Source organism: Magnolia sinica, chromosome 5, assembly GCF_029962835.1.
Source record: "Magnolia sinica isolate HGM2019 chromosome 5, MsV1, whole genome shotgun sequence".
Taxonomy (NCBI): Eukaryota; Viridiplantae; Streptophyta; class Magnoliopsida; order Magnoliales; family Magnoliaceae; genus Magnolia; species Magnolia sinica.
Genome location: NC_080577.1, coordinates 8,764,501 through 8,789,873, shown reverse-complemented (window position 1 = coordinate 8,789,873; position 25,373 = coordinate 8,764,501). Strand labels below are relative to the sequence as shown.

The window sequence follows — 25,373 nt, the reverse complement described above, 5'->3', positions numbered from 1 at the left end:
TGCTTCGTTTTGCTCCGTCGCGACTTAGGATCCAACGTGTATCGCCACCCACTAGCACTCACAAAATGAGATAGTCAAGTGATCCGAACCATCCATTTCCCCCGTACTATAATAAATAATAATTTTTTTTCAAGTTATCATGCTTTAAGGATGATCCTTGCCTTTGAATTTTAGAGTTGAATCTGAGTCATTGATATATTCTTTTCACTGTGCAACACATGCCGGTTAGCTCAGTGGAACACTCAACATGTGGGCCCGGTTGGCAGCGATAGACTGTTGATCCGGCATCCCGACAGAAGCAAAACTCAATTCTTTTCTTCAAATGATGAAGCTAGTTAGCTCATTATGTGGGCCACGCATGTTGCAAAAGAAATGGACGGTTGGAAGCAACCGAGAAACGATCTATATTCAGTGTAACTCTAGTGGGCCGTTCCTAATGAAAGCCCAGATCAGGCAGATGGATCACATGTGACATGATGTGCCTTCTTTTCATCTCACTCTTAACTGTGTCAACTGAGACGTTCCTAGCAGCGAAATCTGACCCTTCTTACACGTTTCCAATAACGTCTCACAAAACGCCTCTCTCTCTCTCTCTCTCTCTCTCTCTCTCTCTCATGCACGAATCCTTCCAAGATTTCCATTGGACCCAGCTCGTTCTCAGAAAAAAAGAAATAGGATTTTTTGGTATAAAACATGTGAACCCAAGAATCTTCTATCTATCCCACCCTCTTAAATTCTCTCTCTCTCTCTCTCTCTCTCTCTCTCTCTCAAACACACACACACACATATATTTTTCTCTAAGGAAGTGAAACCCAAGATGGGTTCTTCTCTTTTGTCCACTCTCTTGCTATTTTTGTTTATCCAGGCAGCAAAAGGAAGACATATCAATGACCTTGCCAGATTAAGGGCTAGGATGCAACGGGGCAGTTGTAATTTGTATCAAGGGAGTTGGGTCTTCGACGCTTCGTATCCTCTTTACGATTCGTCGAGCTGCCCCTACATCGATCCCGAATTCGATTGCCAACGATACGGTAGACCTGATAAGCTATACTTGAATTACAGGTGGAAGCCAAACGCCTGCGAGCTACCAAGGTACCATTTCTCTTTTTCCTTTTTTTTTTTTTCTTTTTTCTTTTTTTTTCCATGCTCTTGTTCTTACAGTGTAGTGGGACCCACATTCGGATGGGCATAAACCCAAAAAATGGACGGTGGATGGCCGCTGAACCAGCTTCTGGGATTTCCAGGGTTGTGGTGTCGCTACGCACCATGGGTCCCAGAATTCGTTACGGTTTAGATTGATTTACACGCATGCCATGTGTACAGTGGCATTATTCCTCCCATTACCAACCGTTTGCATGATGAAGGAGAGCGAGCCACTCATTTTTTTTGGTGAGAAATGATCCGGTGCTCTTTGAGTACTGTTGGTTATGGTAGTCCAGATTACATCGGGACACTAGAACAGTCCAATCAGTTCATCCGAACTGTCCATTATCTCCAGCACACGTTTTCTTGGCTACCATTTGAAAATCACTCTGATTCGATGATCTGATCGTCTCTAAGTCAGCCTTCATCAGCAAGCCATGGATGGATGGTTAGCGTTGTCTAAACCAAAAAAAATGCTTCTTTAGAACTAAGTGATCCATTAGGACCCCAAAAAATATGATTTTTTTGATGAATATTGTTGGGATAATACAGATTCAACGGTGAAGATTTCTTATCAAGGATGAGAGGGAAGAAGATAATGTTTGTGGGGGATTCGCTGAGCTTGAATCAGTGGCAATCATTGATGTGCCTGACCAACGCAGCCGTGCCCCACGCCAATACTAGCTTTGTGAAGACCGGTGATCTCCGTTCATTGACATTCCTGGTGCGTTTTGTTTTCTTCTTCTCGTTTTTTCCTCCCTCTTTCCTCAATCCATCCGTCCATCAGTATTATTTCTTTTGAGTATGGTACATGTGCCAACTTGCATTTTTTTTAATTTTTAAAGTGCACCTAACTCCCGCCAGTTATACGACGAAAGAAAAACTTTGATACACTGGCGGAGAGCGGATGATACGCAGGCGCCTAGATATTACTTGGAAATTGCGCATGTGGCATATGAGAAGTCCAATTAAGCTGTCCAAATTATGCTACTCGGTGTAGATGCGTCATGAACCAAAAATTAGCTTATTTTATCATCTAACTATTTGATTGGTAGACATTTAATTGAAATGAGAAATATCCAACGGTCCCTGTCTCCCTAAACAAGTGTCAGCAAATCTATGGTTACGATTCTTCAACCAATCTGATCTTGGGAATGTGACGTATGGACAGTGGGCTGCTTAATATAATTAGGTTTTATCTGAGTCAATATATGCCACGTGTACATTTCCTGAGTGCCAGTGTATCAAGCATCATACACGTACTAAGCATCGTGTAACCTCTGAAGTGACAATGATGCATGGTTTCCATCTGGTTGTGATAATTTCAAGGAAATGGACGATTTTGTACCTTATCCACATATGTCAACGTTTGAAATGAGTGTCTCATCGAACTTATCGCCCAGTAATGGTACCGTCACATACTCCTCGCTATCAGCCCGTTGCCAGCCCGATATTACCATGTAACGGGCTGATATGGGGCTAATACACCCATACCCTTAATGGAAATGCTGACCTGTTAAATATGATCACTGGGGCACCTCAAAAATCAAGGTGATCCAACCATAAGGTGGGCCACTGCATGAATTTAGAGGCTTTTGTGTGTTTGTCCATTGTTTTTAGTAGCGTGGCTCGCCTAATAATGGGATTAGAATGATTTTTTTGAATGTGGAATTTTATGATGAAGGGACAGTGCTAGACGGTTTGGATGCCATTAATACATAATGGTGGGCTCCACAAGTAGGCAAAACGAACACGTCAGCCTAGGCATTCCTCTGAGTTAGGGTACTTCAAAATAGAGGTTAGGCAAGTATAATCTGTACTAACTGACGCGCGCTGAATTAGCTGCAACTATGGGATTTTAATAGGACATTAAAGGAATTTCCAATATAGATTATGGGTACTTTGTGAATTTTGAAAGTATGCTTGCCCATCAATGCGGGTTAGCCCACTCCGCAGCAACGAGTGCGGGTTTTAAGTGCAAGGGGAGTAGCCCACTCCGCATCAACGAGTGTGGATTTCAAGTGCGCGAGGGCACTTTTCCACTCCACATCAACGACAATGAGTGCGGATTTTAAGTGCTCAAGGTTACTACTGTAATTTTTTTCATTAACTCTTTTTTAACTCCCTCCCAGGACTAGAATAGCAATTGTGCGCATTCGTTTTATCATCTGAAATCAACGGTACAGATGTCACATGTACATGTATATTTCAATCTTGACTGTCCAAATCATGGGCCGAAAGTGGATTATTGGTTTAGCATAAACAGAACAAATGACCCGATCAGACAATCTAAACCATCGGACTTGGTTTACTCCACTTAGTTGGACTAGATGTGTATGATCTTTTGGCTTTACTACATCGGAAATGGGTCCCACAGATCCGGCGCTCTAGTGGAGCAAGTGTAGACCACGTGTATGGTACTTGGGCGATAAATGGTGACAAATGCTAAGGGCCTGTTTGGGAGCGTGGATTTGTAACCTCCTGGATTCAGAACCCCCAGGATTAGAAACCCCCTGAATTTGCAAGTCTCCCAGTGTCTTTGGCACCCTTGAGAGTGAATCAACTTTAATCCAAAAGTACCTATCCATGGTATATTTACAGGATTTGAATTTAATTACTAAATCAACTTTAATATCTCTAGTTAGTGAGATATGTAATTTTTGATACAATGGTTGAGATAAGCCCGCTGAAATATATGCTTTGCTCAAAAATGATGAAATTCCAAGTCTCGGATGGGCTACAAGCACGAGATCATGTCTGAATGACTAACCAACGATTTTTAATCGTTGATTTACATGGACAATGATTGGACAGTGTTGATCATCATTAGTGGGCCATGTGCCCAATAAAATGATAATATATAGCGACACATGTTACACCTGCAACTATTGAAATGATTTTAGGTGTAATCCAAGCTCTCACCATGGATTGCAAACCCCCTCAGAGAGGTGATTGGAAACCCTCTGGGTTTGAAACCCCTATTTATCTTATGCTGTCAAACAATCAGGGGATTTGAAACCCCCCCTCAAATCGTCTCCAATCTTTGGTGCCAAACAACCCCTAAATATCATTGGCTCCCTACTTGATGGTTGACAATGCAGATTTTATTTTTCTTTTTCGAGTGGAACCCGTGTATAGTATGCGAGGAACAAAATCAGATTGATTAGATGACCATGATCTCTGATTAGTGGAAGTTACTTTATTTAATTCAGTTCATCTAATCGGTATCAACCGTCCATTAGTTACCCACCAACCGTCCAGTTAGTTAGGACCATCCTTAGGTGTGTAAGTTCTATGGCCTGTCCCTAGTGGATTTATGATTTGTACAGTTTAATTTGAAGTACAAGCATGCCTAGTGTACAAAATAAGTGTACATGAGCCATCTGTTTTCTTGCATTGTGATTGGTTGACATCATAACTCATGTTGTTGGAATAAATACATTAAATGCACCGTAATGATATGTACCAATCAAATTGCAACAAGCGCTACGAAAAAGTGTTAACCAGGACGAGCCTGGGTTAACAGCTCAGTGGGTGAGTCCCTGACCGTAAGGGCCTCAATGTATGTGGTGTATATCTGTGCTATTTATCCATTTTGCCGGCTCATTTTATGGCATGGTGAGCAAATACAAATTTCAAGTAGACCTAAGCACAGGAAAAAATCTCATTAAACGCCCACCATTAAAATCTTCCAAGGTCCAACGTGATATTTATTTATGATCTAATCAAATAATGTCACACAAATGTGAATAAAAGGAAAACATATATATCAACTTGATCCAAACTTGTAGCCTACAAAATATTTTTAATGATCTATCATCACTTTTTCTACTGGTGTGATACACTGGAGATCTAGATATACTTTATGTTTTAGCTCATGCTTTGAAATGAGCTGTCAAAATGGCTGTAAAACACATGCATCGAGGTGGGTCCCACGGTCTAATCCGTGACCATTAAACTATCCAAAGTTTGGTACGCATTTGTTTAGATGTATTGTTTTAAAAAGAAAAATTCTTGTTTGGCTATCTAATCCAACGGAATGGTGGACATTTATGGATCAGTAAAAAACAAAAATATCAGATGGTCTTTCACAGACAACTGTCAACCACTCAGACTGTCAGAAGTTGGATTGTTCAACAATCTTATCATGGGATCTAGACTTGGCATCAGTGCACTGCACAATCTAGTCGTTTTTATTTTACTTAATCATGCCACGTGTGTGCATGCGTATCAAGTGTCATACGCAGCTAGAGTATCATATAACTCCTCTGCTATTCCTTGTTCTGCCATGTTTGTTGCACCAGTGCTCGGTGCTGAGGAAGAGGGGAAATATTGCAGCACGTGCCAACATGGCACATGTGTACGAGATCTGGGCTGTTCATCAGGTTGGCGAAGCTTGAGGATGTTTCCTAGCCCACAAATCATGCCGGTCATCCAATCAGTTGCGCCATGTTCGTACTTGGTACTTGAGCTGTTGGCCAATTTCCCTGTCTGGTTTCCGCCAGCCTGTTTATTCAGCCAGGGAATAATGTTCATGGTGGGCCCCACACGAGAAATGGTCTGATCTCATATACGACATGCCTAAGAACCTGACGTGTTACAATCCACGTATTAAAAAACTGCCCCTCCCAACTACTAGACCTTTCTAGGATAAACTTGGGTCAATATTCTTTCCTAATCTCCACTTGTAGATCTTGATGGTTGAGATCGTCCTATTAGTAATATTACTTATATAGAAACCAGTTGGGTGGGAGCGCACTTGATGAACAGCAAGGATGATGCACAGCACACATTAACCCGATGAACGGCCAGGATAATGTCTTTTCCATCTTAACATTATGCTCGCAACATGTGTAGGAATACGTCCTATCACGGAAGATTTCCGTGCATGGGCCATCCACAGTGGAACCTCTCATATCAATTGTTTGGACATTAGGGCATGTTTAGATACCACCAAATAAGTTGTGTTAAATTATTAAGGCAATTTAGATACGGCCAAATAAGTTACTTTTTTAAAAATAAAAAAATAAAAAATTATTAAAGTAGATAAGTAACATATTTCAGATAAGGAAGTTTAGTTCATTATTAGTTATAAGTAACTTTTTTACTTAAAATTACTTAATCACTTTGGCTTTTTTTTTTTTCCTACTTTTCTATTTTTCATAAGTTGTCCAAAAGAAAATAATGAGAGACAAAAGAGAGGAGCTGGTAAGTGATAAGTACGTGGTTTACCAAACATACTTAAGTAGAAACTAAGATACGTTACTTGAGGCATAAGTAACTTAAGATCCAAAACACCTGATCCATGGATGCGGATTGCGTCCTACCCCCGCCCCGACGGTATTCCGTCCAGGCAGGGCTCTGTGGGGCCCACAGTGCTTTAAGTGTTTTATCCATGCCATTAATCGTTTTTCTCAGATCATTTTAAGGTATGATGCAAAATATTAGGCAGTTACAAGTCTTAAGTGGACCACAAAGTGGGGATCTAACGTCCACCATTAAAAAGTTCTTGGAAGCTGGAGAAGTTTTGGATCAGGCTTATATTTGTGTTTTCACTTCATCCACGTCTACATGACCTTAATAATAGGTTGGATGGTAAAAAAACATCACAGTGGCCCTCATAAAGGTTTCAACGGTGTGTATCATTATCACTGTAGCTTCCTTTGGTGTGATCCACTGGAATTGTGGACCTGCCTTGTTCTTTGGGTCATAACTTAAAATGGTCTAATAAAAGTGATTAATGGCGTGTATAAAACACTTAAAACACTGTGGGCCCCACAGAGCCCTCCTAGACAAATTACCATCCGGGCGGGGGTAGGATGCAATCCGCATCCCTGATCCATAGCTCAAGTGGTAGACTGAGTGAAAGATACCTCGTTTCAACACTGATGTCTTGGTATCAATCGCTAGTGGGGGTGGCTAACAGTGGAGTGTGAACTAACAAGCTAACCAAAAAAAAAAAAAACTTAAGATCCAAAGGTGTTGGATACTACCAAATAAGTTACTTTTTCTTACTACAGCGGTAGATAAGTAACTTAGTTGAGATAAGTTTGATTAATGATCAATTATGAGTAACTTTTTTTTTACTTAAAGTTACTTTCATTTCAGCTGAATAAGTAGAAACCATGATAAGTTAATTAAGGCATATTGTATCTTATCTTTAAGTAACTTAAGATCCAAACAACTCCTAAATTATTATTTTTAATTAAGTTAGTTTGGTAAGCATCATAATAAAAATAATTTATGTGGTGAAAGCTACTTATTTTGATAAGTAAATTTTTTATTTTTATTTTTTAGCTTTTTAACTTGTGACTTTTCCACTTCTCTATCTCATGGTCTCAAAGGAGATCCTCTCTTTCACGGTCCATATCAAAGGAGGCCCCATGTGATGGACTGTCCACATCAAGGGTGGGGCCCATATGATGGACGGTCCACATCAAAGGTGGGCCCCATATGATGGATGACTACATATAATGTGAGCCCACATAATGGATGCTCGACATAAAAGGTTGGCCCCTAATCGATAAATAGCCTAGATTCAAGGCGAGCCGGTATGATGGATGACACACTTTAAAGGTGGGGCCTACACGATGGATGGTCCACATCAAAGGTGGGCTCTACGTGATGGGTGGTAGACATTGAAACTGATCCCACATGATCGATGCCTCACATTGAGGTGGGCCACATGTGATGAACGGTCCACATCAAAAGTCAACCCCTAATGATGAATGACTCATATTCAAGGAGAGCTCCGCATGATGGGCAACCCACATTACATGTGGGGCCCACATGATGGACAATTCACATCAAAGGTGGGCTTCATAGAATGGGCAATTGAAAATGAATGCGGGCCCCACATGTTGGATGATCCACATCAAAGGTTGGCCCTAATGATGAGTGGCCAACATCCAAGGCGGCCCGCATGTGGATGACCCACATCATAGGTGGGCTACACGGGATGGGCAGTGGATATTAAAGATGAGCCCCACATAATGGACAACAACATTAATGGTGAACCCCACATGATGGATGACTAACATCAAAGGTGGGCCCCACATAATGGATGAAGCACATTTAGAGTCAGCCCCTAATGATGAGTAGCTCACATCCAATTGGACCCACACAATGAACCGTCAACATCAAAGGTTGGCCCCACATGATGGACAATGCAATTGAAGGTAGGCCCCACACATTGGACCATTCACATTGAAGACAGGACTAAGGTGGGCCTCACATAATGAATGGTCCACATCAAAGGTTGGCCCACGTGATGTATGGCTGATATTAAGGGTAGACCGAAGAAATTTAAGGGACAAGTGCTTGATGTCGGAAACCAAACATACTTCTCCACTTTTTGGCTCATAAGCATGTTGTTTACCAAACATACTTGCTTATCTACTAAATAAGTAGAAACCAAGATAAGTTACCTCGGGCATAAGTAGCTTATGTAAAAAGTTACTCATCTACTAAATAAGTAGAAACCAAGGCATAAGTAGCTTTGGATCCAAACGCCCCCTTAAAAAGTTTCTGTTTGGTAGACTCCCTGGAAATCACATCATCTACTTCAGTTAACGTTGAAATCATGTACTATGGCTATGGCACGAGCGCTGCATGTGGAGAAGAATAGAAGAGCTGATGCCTTTTTGAAATGACAAAAATAGCCAAGGTTAATGATTAACATTTTTAATGCCCCAAATGCCCCAACCTATATTGAAAATCCCTCCTATGTCCTTCCAATCTTGAGGTTAAGTACTCTTTTGAAAAAAAAGCTAATTGCAAGGGCAAAATTGTCTAAAATTGCTGGCATCATTCTAATTATGTATTAGTGATCTTGATCTCTCATACATAAATACTGTTTACATGAACTCATTATGTATTAATGATCTTGATCTCTCATACATAATTACTGTTAACTAAATGGGTTTTTCACAAGACTGAAGGGCATATAGGGAATTTAGAAATGTAGTACTGCCGACGGGTTGTTTGAGTGCCTTCTCCTCCTTTTTACAAGGAGAAGAACTTTCATGCCTTGGTAGAATATGATACAAGCGCTAAGGTATAATACAATTAGAAGATAATGAATTGAAATCAAATCGTGCAAAGTAGTGAGTTTAAATTCAGATAGATTTTTAAAATGTATAGATTTGATTTTCTGAGTGGCTGATTGGTGGTTAGTGGATAGCCAAATGAAAATACTCAATAGCCCAAATTAAACAAATAAATTCTAATTAATTGGAGATGAAGAGTCAATTAACCTCAATTAATGACATTACATGAATTGATTGCAATTTCAATAACAGGGATCGTTCACCGAAAATTGCAGTAATTTGAACTCCATTGGACTGATTATTGAAATTCATTCAATTGAGCATCCAAACACAGCCCAAGCCATATGCTTAGAATATGTGCGCGTATCTTGGGCATATCTTGCTTTTACAGGAGGCTAAGTGCATGGGTTTTGCAGGATTATGGAGTATCAGTGATGTACTACCGCACCACATATCTAGTAGACATGGTGGTAGAGAAAATGGGAGTGATTCTTAAGTTGGACTCAATTGAGAGTGGCAATGCGTGGAAAGGAATGGACATGTTGATATTCAATACATGGCATTGGTGGCTTCACACAGGCTCACAACAACCGTAAGATCTTTTGAAAATTTGTACACTTGAATTAGATCAAGACCCATTTCAGGTGGGGTTTTCAAGTTCTAGCAGATGGTCCACCACATTGAGCAAATCTAACAGGAGAGAAGGTACCATTTGTTTTTGGTGCAGATGGGACTACATGGAAGAAGGCAACGTCTATTACAAAGATATGGATCGTTTGGTGGCCTTCCAAAAAGGTCTGACCACTTGGTCCAAATGGGTTGAGTCCAATGTCGATCCTGCAAAGACCCTAGTCTTTTATCAAGGGATCTCCCCAACCCATTATAAGTAAGCTCGCTGTGTTCTCCCACTGCCCTTCCTCATTTGCATTTGAAACACGAGTGTTGGTTGCATGCCCTCTGTGCAACTCTTTTTCTCAATACTCTTCATGGAAATCTAGACTGTTAGGGGTAAAGAGTTTGGTGCCAGGTTCTAAAAGTTGCTAACTTGACTCAATGTGATCTCGCGCAGAGTTGCTGGGAAACTTGGAACTGCAATTGTCTCTTATGTCGAATTGGGAAGACTTGACAAGTTGACTTGATCACTCGGTTGAGTCACCATGACTCAACATGACTCAAACTGAGTCACTCGCATCATGAGAACGATTTTTGAAAAAATGTATAGATGGGGAGAGCACAATTCGAATACCTGACCTCAACTAATGAAAGCAATACTCTATGACAAGTACTATGTTGTTACTTAAATTGCTGTTTTTTATTTCGTTTACTAAAGATACCTATTTGAAATAACTATTACCCTTCTTGACATTTTTAATTTATAATAATTAAAAATCGAGTGGATCTAAGTCGAGTCTACAAGTCAACCCGACTCGGCCAAATGTTGAGTCAAGTCGAGTTTTCGAGGTTTTCAACTATGAGCCTAACTGATGGCCGATTTGAATTTTGTACATGCATGTGTATGCAATGTGTGAAAAGTGAGCAAAAAAAAAAAAAAAACAAACAGAGAGCGAAAGAAGTAACAAACACTATCATCTAGCCAATATTCTTGCAATGTGCAAATCTGCAGGACTGAAGTTTTAGGATATCATTGACAACAAAAAAGGGGGGAAAAAAGATATTACCAGACAAAAAGAAAAAGTCATTCAAATTGAGTGACATTCTTACTGGCATTGCAAAGATGAGAAATAAAAGTAAAATTGATTGGCTCAAGCATTTTTTAATAAACATAGTAGAGTTTCTAATTGCATCTGCAGAGTTAGACTCGAAAACTGAAAAGCAAATTAGAGTTTCGATTATAATCGCTTATGCATGATTGAAGACAATCTAGCTTGTGAACCTTTTCAGTTTCTGATCTCTTGTTCTTCTTTTTCCTGTTTCTTCCTCTCTTTTTTTCTGACACAAGGGGGAAGGAGTGGAACCAACCTGGCGCGAACTGCAATGGGCAGACGCAACCACTGAGTGGATCGATGTACCCAGCCGGTTCACCTCCGGAGGCAGGCATCGTCAAGACCGTGCTGAGCAACATGAAAAAACCTGTCTATTTTCTTGACGTGACCGAACTCTCGCAGCTTAGAAAAGATGCGCACCCGTCCACATACAGCGGGGAACACACGGGCATGGACTGTAGCCATTGGTGCCTCGCCGGGGTTCCTGACATATGGAACCAGCTCCTATATGCAGAACTCGTCCTTTGACGACAATGGAGAAGGATGAATCGTCACCAAATAACCTTTAGAAAAATGGCACAGCTTTTCCAATATAATGGTAGGTGCAATCTATTTTCAAATTTATTATCTCTTACTCATTTTGAGTTGTAAAGTACTTCACGTGCCTAAGGATGCATTGGAAGGCAAAAAACCCATCGTACCCGAGGGAATAGAGCATAATATCGTGTGCAAAGAGATTGGCAGGATCGAGTCCCTGGGTTAGTCATTTGAAAAAGGTTCAGGTTGGCCTTGAACACATATGAATTCACTTCTACCGTAAAACGGGGCAGAAGGCAGGAGCTACCTGTGTTGAATTGAAGTGCAGTTTCACGGAACTCTGGATTGAATTAGTTACTGATTGTCAACAGGAAGGTTTTGTTATTGATTTGTTCTTCAAGGAAAAAAATAATAAAAAATCAAGGCTGTTTTAACTTGCATTGTGTAGACTATAAAGCCCTTATCAGGTATATGTCATCTAATGGAGAAGAGAGGAGTCGATGTTGTGGCAAGGTGAGGAGCTGCCCATGTCCAGGTTGGCATCTCTTTGGTGTGGTTAAGCATGTCTCTAGGCCAATTAAAAATGCTGATGTGTCCATTTGATGCAACGACCGACTGTCAAACGTTTAAGTACCAATCAGTGCACAATAGAAAATTGAAATGGCCTGCTTTGGATGTGCATCGCACCAGTTAGACAATCTATAATGTTGAATGGGAGGCCTCACCACTTTACATGTTCTACATTCCACATTTCCCTAACTGTGTAATCAACCCTGCTAAGCAGAACCCCGTTGGGCCTCAACCATCACTCCAAGTTACATACATAGGCATAAAACACTCCATCAGCAGGTCTCATGATTCTATAAACCATTATCTAATCATCCATATAATTGAATTCGGTTTGTCTTGAAGTGCCCAAATATCTTGACACTTCAAAAAGAAGAAAATTGTCATCGAGGCATTCTCAGCCAACGGTCTGGTTTTGCATGGCATGGAGACCTGGATAAACACACCAAAACTGTGATGCTTCTCCATCAGTAGACACCCAAGTAAAGATTATAGCCTTCTATCTTTCTTTTTTTTTTGGGTCCAAGTAAAGATTATTGCTTCTAATAGGCCTTTTTAAAAAAAATAAAAAAAATTAGGAACTGCAGTTTCATTAATCCTAAAGAGCCGCAAGGTGGAAATACCGAACTGAACTGGAAAACAAAAAACACTAATAGAAAAAGCCCAGACCTCCTGGTTAAACAATTTGTTTAACCGAGGGAAGTCAACACAAGCATTACCCCGCGCTACTAAGTCATTCATTCCATAATTGAGATACTTGGCATCCTTAAAATTATACTATGCCTCTCTTTCCAAATCTCCCAACAAACAGCATAATTCCACAAAACCTTCCGCTCTCCCCGGTTTGAGATGCTTCTCCAACTGATAAACTCCCCGAGGCATTTCTAGATCATTAAATCCCAAACAACAACATGCACCCAAAACAAAAGCCCACTTCTCTAAACAAAACGTACTAACACCCAAAAAATAAGGCCTCCTAGGCTTAAAGCATACGTAAGTATAAGCATGGGGCCAATATAGTCTAAAAAGCCTATTGTTTGAGCTTTTGCCTCTTTAGGACTTCTGATCCTGCATATGACTTTGGCCCACTTCAACCTACATGACTTGTTAAAGTAGTTTCTGAAAGAACAGGAAGAAAGATGGGTAGAGAAGCAGTGGTGTGACAATACAAGATGTGGGGAGTTCTCATTTACTACAATTCATTTCCACATTCTGAGATTAAGATTCCATATGGTGTGGCATTCTCAGTTGACTCACAGATGTATTCTAAACCTCATTCAGACTTTACTATTGAATAACTGATCCTTAAGGATGAATAAAACAACCTTAAAAGAAAACATGCTGAAAATACGAGATCACTATTATGTGCTGAAAACAAATTCAATTACTAGAGAATCATAGAAAACAAATCTCTTTGATCATGTAAAGAGAAGTGAAAGCTGACCTTCTGGGAAGTGAAGATCAATTCCCAAAACAAAAAGTGCTAATAACCAACATAAACTGCAGCGTTGACAACATAGCAATCATCATTTTTGTCACCCATTGCTTCTAGATAGACGCCACTTGAGCAAATTAATCCACCATCTACAACTTCAAAACTCACAATTTTACCGCTGCACCATACGAAACAAATAGCAAATAAGAAAACCATCTTCTTTAATAAACCTTATCTATAATAACCTTTTTCATTATTCTAAGAAACAATCATATGATTTCAGTACTTACTAAAACCAGACCAGCATGCATCTGATTTGTGCATTTTCATCACGATGTGTAGGTGGAAAAAAATGGATACATAGAATAGGCCTGACATCGAGGGATTGAAGAAGTATGGGAAATGACGTTGTGCAATAATCAACTATTTGTAGGAAAAGTATACGGGCTATTGCTAGGAAGGGTTGCTGTGGGGCAAACTTTATTTGTAGTAGATGCTAGGGAGGCAAAATTGATGGTGGATTCCTAGGCAAAAAGAAGCATTTCGAGGCCTTCTTTTGTAATCAGCAGCCACCATCCATTGCCTTGATGGATACCTAGACTTCATTGTTCTTTTTTCTTTTTCTTAGTAAAAGTTTCAGCATTCCATTAAAAAAAAAAAAAAATTTAAAAAAAAAAAAAAAAAAGGAAAAAGAAAGAAAAGAAAACTCCTTCAGTATTCAATTCAAGAACCCAGAAGCTCCGCACAACCAAATGCCAGCCAGGTTTACTTGGGGAATCATAAGGTTAATTCAAAGACTCAACTCAATATTTAAACATCCTGTATAGACATTATTCATTACAATGTTAGTGTAGTACAATAAGAAAAATGCCATGCATAATTAAATAATGAACTCCAAAACTAAATTCATCATCATCTTAACCTTTCTCCTAGCAATTTGGGATTGGATTTTAAATGGTCGGTTCACCAAAGTTGTGTCTGCCCACCCGACCTTACCCAAGATCCAAAACAAAATAAAGAAAAAAGTCTAGATGATTTATGTATGTATGTATCCCCTAATTGGACTAGGATGTGCGTACACAGCCTCATATTCCATTCTGAAACCTGAGTTCGGTCATGACAGATCAAGTTAGATCAATCGAGCCTGACCCAATTACTATTGAATGGTTTGGGGTCAGGCCAAGCTCTGGCTTGATGAATTTTAGGTGTGTCCGGTTGGATCAAGCCATAAGTAATGGGCTGCAGGTTGGGTTCGGTTACAATTCTTATTCCTGTTTAGTAAATGGGCGGGGTTTAGGCTGAACCCAACTCAGCTGGAACTTGACCCTTTGCCACCCCTACCACACACATGAAAGGTAATGTTCAAAGTAGTTGGTTATACAAAATAGTAGTATCACTGATACATGATTACCAACATGACTTGCATGCTATCAAAGTCATGCCCCAAACTGCACCTTACCACAACTATTCTGCAGTACGCACAAAGGGAATTTGCAAACAGCTGATGTCCAGACCATGCAGTGATAGAGAAGCCCGCTGAGCATGAAGGAATTACAAAACGGAATAAACACTTAAAAGTTGACCAAATTTCTAGTCAAGTGAACAAGTTCTACAACTACGAGTACAATGCACTAGAGAATATTCAGCAAATGGGTTGAAAACTTAAACAAGCATGACAGACTGTGAAACTCAGGTAGGTCAGGTCGAGTTGTGGGTCAACCCAAGCCAACCCAAACTCAAGAGGAGTCAGCCAGATGCACAACCCAAACCTAGACACTACTTGAAGCTACAGACTATTCAACCCTACCACAATTTGAGTTGGGAGGTAAAAACCCGCAACTAGAAAACTAACACATAAAATCAAGCATCTGACTATCGAATAATATCATCAATGGATCATATATATTAGCCATAAGTCATATGGACATGTAATGCATAATTGCAAAGGTTGGGTTGGTTGGGTCAGGTTGCTTGAGGCCTCAACCCAAGCCCAGCCCAACCTTCACCCAAGCCAAACTAAAATTCAGGTTGGGCCAATCAAGTTTGGGTTGACCCAACCCAAGTTGTACCTAATGACAGATTTGTATCAGTATCAAACTTAGACATATTCCCATTCACATTTCTGTCAATCTTAAATCCAAAGCTATAACTTGAGTGGTCGTAGTTTCTAAACTGATGGTTTGACCTTGTAACCATTGCAAGAAAATCTAAAATACAGCCTTACAATGCTTGTCTAAAAATATTTTTAATAAAAGTCTACGGAAACTTATAATAAGTGGAAACATGAGCTAAGATTCAGTTTCTACAAAAGAAACACCATAGTCACTGGGAAACCCGTTCCCGTGCACGTACCCACATTTCTTGCCCTTTCTCACATTCATTTCATGCATCCAGTTGATTATCATGCCAGCTATTGTAAAATGAGATGTTTCCTTCATCCATTTCTCACCATGGTCACTAGCACCAGGCCCTTGTTTGTCTGAGTAGCACTCTGAACTAGGGGATCAACATATATGTGGCTCGAACACAAGCTAGGGATTATAATGGAATTCAAAAAGTTTCAAATGGAAAGTTGAGGATGATCAAGTTGATGGAAGCCAAGTGATGATTCCACCTTAGTTGTAGTAGAGCAATTGTGTTGCAAAGAACACTTAGATTGCCATCCTATGTAGCTTGTTCCTCACAAGTAGGATACAATTGTTGGTTGAAACTTGAAAGTGGTTGACAATAAATGTGTCTCTAAGACTAGATAATGCGAGGGCATTTTCACACCGGGCTCAAGTAGGGTGGCTTGTGGTATGCGGGGGCACACTTGGGGAGCGGAACCTATGGATTTGGGGCCCACGAGGAAGGTTCGGCCGATGACCTAACCCATGGATGTGGGGCCTAGGCTATGAGATAAAGGGATTAATTGTTCATGCTCTACCGGTTCGAGCTTTTAGAGCATGTGGTTAATTATCCTGCATCAAATTGGTATCAGAGTGGGAAGTCTTGTGTTCGAGACTCTTCACCAGGGGTGATTAATACATGGGCATTTTCACACCGGGTTCGAGTGGGGTGGCTTGTGGGATGCGGTGACACACTCAGGGTGGGCAGCCTCGTGTGAGGTGGGTGGCTCGTGTGAGGCGGAACCCATGTGATTTGAGGCCCACGAGGGGGCGGAACCCATGGATTTTGGGGCCACAATGAGGGTTTGGCCAAGGACCTAACCTATGGATGTGGGGCCTGGGTTATGAGATAAAGGAATTAATTCGCTATGCTCTATCAGTTTAATCTTTTAGAGCAAGTGGTTAATTGTCCTACATCACTAGAACATAGATATGAAACTTCAACCTACTATAATTCTCCTTCCAACAAGTCAACAGACCATTCACTAGGGCATTTGGAGGTGTAAATCTTATTATTATTATTGTTATTATTTTGTGTTTCACCTTATACCAAAGGTGCGTCGGTGCGACTTGAGCCCGCATCTTTCCCGCATAGGGGAGTATCTCTACCAACTCAACTATGGAGCTGGAGACTCTTCGAACTTTTGTCGCTAAGCATAATTTCCCCTCATCAATTTCACCAATCCACTAAGCGAATTTGCTTATGGAACCGCAGATTGCTAAATATATTTAAAACCAAATTTAGTACATCAATTTCATCAAACTAATCCCATTTCTTTCACTTCAAACCTTCCACAGATTTCCTAAACTCAGAATTCCAAAATGTCTTCCTTTAATGAGATCGTGACCATAAAAGGCAATACACTTGAGGGCCATTTGATAAAATTTATTTTCAACGTTTATCACTAAAATTTGATATTTTCAATGATTTTCACTTATTCAGATTATTTGACAAATCCAACTTATTAAGTGCTTAAATTAATTTTCACTAAAAATATGGGACACATTTTTATTTTATTTTATTTTTTATTTTTATTTTTATTTTTTTTTTCAGTTTCCCTTCCTTCAGTTAATGCTAAAGACCAAATGCTGAAAGTGGTAGTGCATTAGAATTTCTTTTCAAAATATCTCTAAAATTATTTCAAAATTACAATTCGGCACTTGAATTAGTTTTCAGTTCATCAAACGACACTTTAATAAGAACTGAATTGTCCAAAAAACCATGTCATGTAGCTATGCTTAAAGGATACAAGGCCAGTTCTCAAAAACGTGGAAAAATAAAAGGACCACATCATCTGCACAAAAACCACACCAGCAAAAGTAATGATGACAGCTAGCTGAGGTTTTTGCAATGGGCTGAATTTAAACAAGGTTACGACTAGAATTGAATGGAATTCCCAAATTTCAATCAGATTGTTAAAGAGGGGGTCTCCTCTTTGGCCTATCTTTCCTAAATTTCTTGAGGTACAATTGGCTCTCTCTTCATTTCCTATATAGTGTATATATCACATGCCTGTGGAAGTTCTAGCACTAATAACCCACCCAATTTTGGAAAGAATTGTAATTGATTATGTACTCTGCATATATGCTACCAATTCAATTGCCCTTTTTACAGGCATTGGCCTCTGTTTCAAACCCCTTTTAATTTTACCACATTGTATATCCAATTTATCAGAAAATGCAAAACATTTGGAGGAGATTAAACATTTGTGGTTGCTGCAATACTCACTAAGGGAAGACAGATTTGACTTTCTCGATGTCCAGAAATTGTTGGGTAGATCGAGGGACTCCGAGCTTTATCTGAAGCTTCATCTGATCGGTATTAACACCAGGAATTGCCCCTGCAACACTCCATCACATGTTCTATCCTTCAATCTTTAAGCCAATTGTTCTCGAAAGACACACACACACACAGAGCAATATTTCAATAATCTATTGAATCCAATTTTCCGAATTACCCAATCAAAACATACATACCATTATAAACAACAAAACCCATTTCTAAACTAAGGGCCTGTTTGGATGCCTGTAAGTTCTTTTAAGTTGTAAGTCACTTACAGGTGAAAGTTACTTACAGGTAACCTGTTTCGATGTAAGCTGTAAGTCACTTACAGGTAAGTTAGTTTTTCTGTTTGGATGACCTGTAAGTTACTTACAGGTAGAAAGCTGAATATTCACATCGAGCAGAGCTTAGATTGGGGAATCATTTTAAAATGTTATAATCATATTAAAAAAAGTGGGATCAAATATGTTATTTTATTAAGCCCATCGAGATGAATATTTGAGATAATTATTAAGCTAAACCAATCATCAAGTGGGCTATAAAAGTGGGCCCACGTATTCAAAATATCTATAGTATGGAGTAATAACTCAATTTAAGCATTGAGAATAAACTTAAAAACATTAATAGAAAATCTACTAATTAAATTACATTACCAATGTCTTCTTTAACTATGGAAATTACATTTAAAACTTTTTACTTGGGAATCATCCTCTCCAACCATTCATTCCTTTGAATAGGACTTATTTCAAAGTGTACATCAATGGCCCGCATTAAACTGAAGAAATGCTATCCATGGTCAGCCCTACCGCGGCCTATTCATCTGGATTGCTGAACCATGGCTCCAGTTATAGAAATCAAGAATTAAATGTACCGTGGATATTTGCAGTTGAACAGTTATTAATGATCTAGTGAAGAATTGGGACATGGTCCATCCATAGTGGGTCCATTTGAACAATGGCCTTAGTTGCAAGGGCCATAAGAATAAATAGGATATATAAGAATAAATAGGATTTATGTACCAGATACATGATGCATTCATGGTTTTCTGATCTAGGCCACTGGTCCATATAAGGGAACTATGGTTGTTGGCCAATGAAAACTTACACTGTAAGCATACGTCCCACCAATCAAATCTCAATGGGCGTCTACTATGAATGGAAATGCCCCACAGTCCATGCAAACTAGAAAATCCAAACCATCTAGAAATGTCAAGCAAGGTGGGCCTAAAATCCCTGATGGAGAAACTGCAGCATATTTTAACATGCCATTTCTTCCTCCGTGAAAAACCTGGCAACACAAGCAAGGTGGGCCAAAAATCCCCGATGGAGAAACGGTTGGGCGGAGTGGATATATAACACATCATCATGGTGGGCCCACGACAAGGGTAACACATCATCAGACTGCGTACTGAGTTGTTGCTATACTTTTTTTATACTAAGTAAATTCAGTTGGGCCCACTATAAATGTATACGGCTTATCCAATCCGTCCATCATTTTTTTTCATCTAGATGTAGACGTTGAGCCATAAATTTAAGAATATCCAAAGCTCAAGTGGGCCATACCATAGGAAACAGTGGAAATACTGATCGGATCGTTGAAACCTTTCTAGTTCTCATAGAGATCTTTATTTGTCATCCAACATGTTCATAAGATCACAAACGCCTGGATGAAGGGAAAAAAAAAAAATCATCTTGATCCATAACTTCTATGGCCCCCCAAAAATTTTCAACGGTATACACTCAATTCACACTATTTCTTATGTTGTGGTCCACTTGACCTTTGGTTATAGCTAATTTTTAGGATTATGATTTAAAATTAAGTATTAAATTGGATGGACAGTGTGGATCAAATACATATATCATGGTGGATCCCACAGATTTTACTGATTACTTAGCACGCGATGCTTTCCGTTTTCAACAGAGAAAAAAAGGGTAGATGAAACCTACCGTTTTAGGAGGAGGAGACGGAAGGCGGTAACTGTAGCGAGAGATTGCAGAGATGGAGAGAGATTGCAGAGAGGGAGGGGGAGAGATTGCAGAGACGGAGAGAGATTGCAGAGAGGGAGGGGGAGAGACTGCAGAGATGGAGAGAGATTGTAGAGAGTGAGGGGGAGAGATTGCAGAGACGGAGAGAGATTGTCGTTTTCAATGGCTGGTGCTTCTTCTTCATTGGCTGGAGCTTCATGGCTATAATGGTGGTTGGTGAGTTGGTGCGTTTCTCCCTCTTCCCCTCTTTTTAAAAATCTGACCGTTGAGCCTGTAAGTGACTTACAGGGAAGTGACTTCCCACCCCCATCCCCCTGCAGTTTTTTGGTAGATTTGCCTGTAAGTGACTTACAGGTGATTTTTCTCCCCCAAACACCACCTGTAAGTGACTTCCCTGTAAGTCACTTCCCACTTACCCAACTTACAGGCATCCAAACAGGCCCTAAAACAGAAATGAAACCCAATTGAATTCGAAACTTGATACTCAAAAAATCTTCGTAATCATAACAAAACTGATCTAAATCAGAAGCAAAAAAACCAATTCCCGGAAGATGATAAAACCCAAAGTCCCCAAACAACACTTGAAATCCCATATCTGGCCACAAGTTTTCCAAACCCAACTCCCAAACTAAACAAAAACGCAAAACCCAGACACTACCAAATTCAATTCCCACAAGAAAACCAAACAAAACCCACCGCCAACCCAAAATCGAAAAAAAAAAAAAAAAAAAAAAGAAAAAAGAAGGGGAAAAAATTCGTACCGCTTCTGAAAGCTGGAATCGAATTGGAAGAAATAGCATCCTTGCACGCGCGCATCGCCGCAGCTGTAATATCTTGCCTGTTACAGAGATAGAAATGGAGAGAGAGGTAATTAAAGAGCTCTTTGAATACAGAAATTCAAGCATGATTCCAGAGAAATCACCCGTGCTGATCATATCCAACGCCCATCTCGACGAACAGAAGCTTCATTGGAGGGTTTTCAGAGATAGTTTCTGCTCTTCTTTCATCGGAGTCCATGGCAGTTGAAGCTGCAGCTCTGGTGATGACTACTGCTGATGGAATTCCAGGAGACGATTGCAGAGAGAGTAGATTTCTATTGATAGGAGATTGAATCTGCTTTGGTAAGGAATGCCGATGATGCTTTTTATTATTAGAATAGGCATAGGCATGAAATGGCGAGGAGAGGCCACGGCAAGCCATCCTCACCTTCTCAATCTACTCCCACTGTGTCGGGTTAGCCTTCCGGTCAACTCAGTGGCTAGGGCTCGGGCTCCATTGTATGTAAATGGGTTAGGTCAGCCTTCGATCAAGCGAGTATCGGGTCAGGCTCGGGCTCCGTTTTAAGTAAATGGGTTAGGTTAATCTAGGCGTGCACACGGTTTGGATCGGTCCGGTTCCAGGTTAAAATCGGAACTGAACCGTTCCCAATATTTCCAAGAAAACTAGAACCGAAACCGGACGGTTTGCACCCTAGAACCGAATTAGAACTGGACAGTAAAAAACTAGTTCGGTCCGGTTCGGTTTTACAGTCCCAGGCATTTTATAATCCAATCCAATTGTATGGTTCGTTTTTATAATCCAGCCTATTTACATGATATATATATATATATATATATATATATATATATATATATATATATATATATATATATATATAATCTAGTCCAGATTCCTCTATTGGAAATTTTCACATACAGTAATCTTGTCGTGGTTTGTTTTTATGACCCTTTCATGTTCACAAAATGATTTTACTGCCCATGTCTATTTGTGTTTGTGATCCATTTGACGAATGGTATAGCTTTATATATATATCAAGGGATCCGATTCCATGTTCAGTTCTGCAGAACTCTAAACCAAGAATCGAATCAAACTAACCGGTTCTTTGATTTTCAGAATCGGATTCGAAACTGGTGCACTTCAGCACTAGACCAAAACATGTGGTCTGATCGGTCCCGCCTGGTGTACCGGTTCTATTGGTTCCATGTGCACCCCTGGGTTTACCTTCCGATCATTTTAGTCACAGGTTAGACTCAGGCTCCATATAAGTAAATGAGTTAGGTACCCATTTCAGTCAACTGAATAGCGGGTTGGGCTCGGGCTCCATCTTAATTAAATGGGTTAGATCAGCCTTCCGTTCAACTGAGTGTTGGGCGGGGCTTGGGCTCCATTTTAAGTAAATCAGTTAAGTTAGCATTCCAGTCAAATGTAAACTGATTGGGCTTAGGATCCATTTCAAGTAAATAGGTTAAGTCACGTCAACTGAGTAGCTGGTCAGGCCTCGAACTCCGAGCTCCATTTTAAGTGTATTGGTTTGGTTAGCGTTGGGATCAATTGAGAAGCGAGTCAGGCTCGGGCCCCATTTTAAGTACATGGCTTAGATTAATCTTTTGATCAACTGAGTATTGGGTTGGACTCCGGCTCCAATTTAAATAAATGAAATAGGTTTTCCTTCCATCAATTGAGTAACGGGTCAGGGTCAAGCTCCATTTGAATTAGGTTAGCTTTCTGGTCAATTGAGTAGCAGATCAGGTTGGGCTCCATTTTAAGTAACAGGGTTAGGTCAATCTTTTGGTATGGGTCAAGCTCCATGGCTCAGTAGTAGACAAGCTCTGTTTCAACACTAAGATGATGCTATTGGGTGCCAATGTGGTGTGTAAAAAATAAAAACAATAAAAAAATCTTCTGATGAACTGGGTAGCAATAGCTTGGGTTACATTTAAGTAAACGGGTCAGATTCAACCCTACTAAACCCAACCCAAATTATGAATGGGTTGTGCCAAATAATCCAATTCTGCCCAACCCAATACCTTTAATAATTTTAATTGTTATGGGAAAATATAATCCGACCACTTCAAGGTCAGCCTAGCCTGGCCATGTTTAAGGGTGGCTCGACCAAACCACCTTTGAGGTCAGCTCAGCTAGATGAACGTTTGTTCCTGAGATGTTTTACTGAAAGGAACCGGCATGAAGTTTACAAATATAGTTCTCAGCATAATGAGATCTCAAACTACTGAATGCTCACACTTATCGAGAACTAGGTGATTTGATTCGACCAAAGGATTGTCAAGGAATAGCTAGAGCGATCGAACAAGTTAGGTCTGAGCCATAACTTGGGTTGAGATAGGCGCGGTTGGATCAACTCGAACCGTCTTCGGTTAAGTGACCAAGTCAAGTTCTGGCGAGCCCAGTCTAGGTTGTCCTCAGCTGTTCGACAGAGCTCGGCTCGGAGAAGCTCAGCTCGGACCGTCTTTGTTCGACTGGGAGGGTTCGACCAGATAAGCTAGATGCATGATCTCCTCCAGTAATGCACGACAAAAATAATCGCTAGACCCACGATTCTGGGGTAACTGGTGACATCATCGCCTACGCACATCTCGCCTGATGGCTGAGATCGTGCCTAAGATGATGGGCCACCCTGTCCTATGAATAGTATAAATAAGGGACCCATCTATCGGAAGAGGTACACAAAATCTCTCACCTAAAACCCTTCTACACCACTAGACCCAGATTCCTAGCCTGACTTAGGCATCGGAGGGTCCCCTACTCTAGCTAGGGTCTCCATTGCCTTTCTCCTATTGTGCAGGTGCTCGGAAGGTCAGCAGCTTAGTGAAGGTGGACCAGATTTTTTGCATCAACATTTTGGGTGGGCCAGATTTTTGCATCAACATTAATAATGATAGAAGATAAAATTAATCATGGATTAGATTATCAGTTCTTACTGGAATATCTTTGACTATGTATTTCACTCTTCATTCGATTATGCAAGTTGGATAGGGTTCCAACGAGCATCTTGATCATTTTGGCTTGTCTCTAACTCACCCCAAATCTTATCCATTTCCACCCTTAGCTATCTTAAATGGAGATCATCATATTTCAGTTGCAACTTTTGAAATGGGTTAATCTCAAACTCCCAAATATATTCCCATGGTTTTCTATTTGGCAATTGAGGCTCACAACAAAATGATGTCTTAAATAAAAGGAACCCTTCAGGACGAGGGGTTGCCTATGTGCCACCCCTCTCATAGCGTCCTAAACTTTCTGCTCCCCCCCTCTCTCTGGATGACGTGAGAGGAAGAACAATGCTCACATTATGTATTGTTGTGGGGAAAACTAAATTGATCTCTCACGCGGGAAGAGCAACCATCTAACTATAAGAGATTTGCCTCCGAGTTGGAGTAACCAAAGGTCCAGATGATCCTCGACGGGTCTCTGAGTCGAGTTGTCAAAGCACAGGGCTCGGAGATAGAATGGGCAATTCCCCTGGTGCAGAGATGAGCCCATGAGTTGAGCTATATGAGGATAGAGCTCGGTGGGAGAGGGTTTGCCTCACTCGGAGTACCTACAACACCTGAAAGTGACTTGTAAGGTCCCCCGGATTTCGAGCTAACCGGATCAACCATTGCCAAAGCGGTACGAGTAACCTAGAGAAGATTACGCCTCAGATCCAGAAAAAGAGGGCTTGACCTGATCTCGGCCAAAGATTTATTAAATCGAGACGGGCTCGATGACATTTTCGAAAGTAGTTTCCCATCTAAATAAAGACTCTTTGGCACATCCCACTATGACACGACGATTTTAGAACTGCTCAGGTACCCTATAAATACAACTACCCTAAACAAATGGAGTAAGTTAAAAAAACAAAACTCTAGCCTTCAATCGGAATCAACTAGCCTAACTTAGGTATCAAAGGGTCCACAACCTGCCACTGGGACCACCCCGTTGTCCACATCTCCCTTGTCCTTGTAGGTCCATCGGTGGAAGCACCTTCAGATAAATTTCATCTGTTGGCCAAAATCTGGCGACAACATGTAATAAATCTCTGTGGATGATGTGAGAGGAAGATCAATGCTTACATTAAGTAATAAAAATTATTTATGAATAATTTTTCTTATATATTTTTTTCTCCATAAGGATGTGTGTAATGAAGGTGTACAAGATACAATGAATAAGGACGGTCTAAAGATGGAATCCCATGATTTGGGTGGTCCTGATTGATAATCAATGAGCTAGATGAAATGCAGTTGCTTAATATTATGTCCAGTCTGTCTTACTTTTGGGCCAATATATGCTATGAGTGGGATCCACATGTGAAACATCTTGGATCTCACGTGAAATTTCAGCGGTTCATCTTCCATGCATCACACGGTTGCTGCTAGTGAGAGAGAGGAGTGACGGGACAATTTGCAAGATAAACCACATATGTACCATTCATGATAATGCATATGCTTATGTAACTTGCATGTTGAATATCCAACCATTCAGC

At 40.3% G+C, this 25,373-nt stretch overlaps 2 protein-coding genes and 1 long non-coding RNA gene across 7 annotated transcripts; 1 reads left to right on the top strand and 2 right to left on the bottom strand.

Annotated features, from left to right (window-relative positions):
* Positions 1-533: 533 nt before the first annotated feature.
* LOC131245355 (protein trichome birefringence-like 38) lies at positions 534-11,892 on the top strand. Its single transcript, XM_058244752.1, has 5 exons — positions 534-1,092; positions 1,696-1,867; positions 9,608-9,783; positions 9,919-10,077; positions 11,152-11,892. The coding sequence occupies exons 1-5, from the start codon at positions 818-820 to the stop codon at positions 11,441-11,443; spliced, it is 1,074 nt and encodes a 357-aa protein (XP_058100735.1). The 5' UTR covers positions 534-817; the 3' UTR covers positions 11,444-11,892.
* Positions 11,347-21,348, bottom strand: LOC131245357 (uncharacterized). 5 transcript variants are annotated; one of them, XM_058244754.1, is made up of 5 exons: positions 21,033-21,338; positions 20,872-20,948; positions 18,072-18,183; positions 13,464-13,632; positions 11,347-12,067 (listed from the first exon to the last, which is right to left on the bottom strand). In XM_058244754.1, the coding sequence occupies exons 1-4, from the start codon at positions 21,308-21,310 to the stop codon at positions 13,503-13,505; spliced, it is 597 nt and encodes a 198-aa protein (XP_058100737.1). In that variant the 5' UTR covers positions 21,311-21,338; the 3' UTR covers positions 11,347-12,067; positions 13,464-13,502. The 5 variants fall into 5 exon arrangements, with proteins under 5 accessions (XP_058100737.1, XP_058100738.1, XP_058100736.1 ...); XM_058244755.1 differs by lacking the exon at positions 11,347-12,067 and adding an exon at positions 12,524-13,114; XM_058244756.1 differs by lacking the exon at positions 11,347-12,067 and adding an exon at positions 14,914-14,990 and having other exon boundaries at positions 13,418-13,632; positions 21,033-21,342.
* LOC131245358 (uncharacterized) lies at positions 18,265-20,845 on the bottom strand. Its single transcript, XR_009170852.1, has 2 exons — positions 20,548-20,845; positions 18,265-18,343 (listed from the first exon to the last, which is right to left on the bottom strand). It is a non-coding gene; the product is annotated as an uncharacterized LOC131245358 (long non-coding RNA).
* Positions 21,349-25,373: the final 4,025 nt, after the last annotated feature.

Excerpts from the sequence above, each read along its gene's own strand:
- LOC131245357 (XM_058244754.1), bottom strand. The coding sequence starts at position 21,310 with ATGGCTTGCCGTGGCCTCTCCTCGCCATTTCATGCCTATGCCTATTCT. Across the intron at positions 18,184-20,871 it reads GATTCCAGCTTTCAGAAGCG|GGGCAATTCCTGGTGTTAAT; the intron begins GTACGAATTTTT and ends GGAGTGTTGCAG. Across the intron at positions 13,633-18,071 it reads GTCAAATCTGTCTTCCCTTA|CGGTAAAATTGTGAGTTTTG; the intron begins GTGAGTATTGCA and ends CGTATGGTGCAG.
- LOC131245355 (XM_058244752.1), top strand. The coding sequence starts at position 818 with ATGGGTTCTTCTCTTTTGTCCACTCTCTTGCTATTTTTGTTTATCCAG. Across the intron at positions 1,093-1,695 it reads AACGCCTGCGAGCTACCAAG|ATTCAACGGTGAAGATTTCT; the intron begins GTACCATTTCTC and ends GGGATAATACAG. Across the intron at positions 10,078-11,151 it reads ATCTCCCCAACCCATTATAA|GGGGAAGGAGTGGAACCAAC; the intron begins GTAAGCTCGCTG and ends TTCTGACACAAG.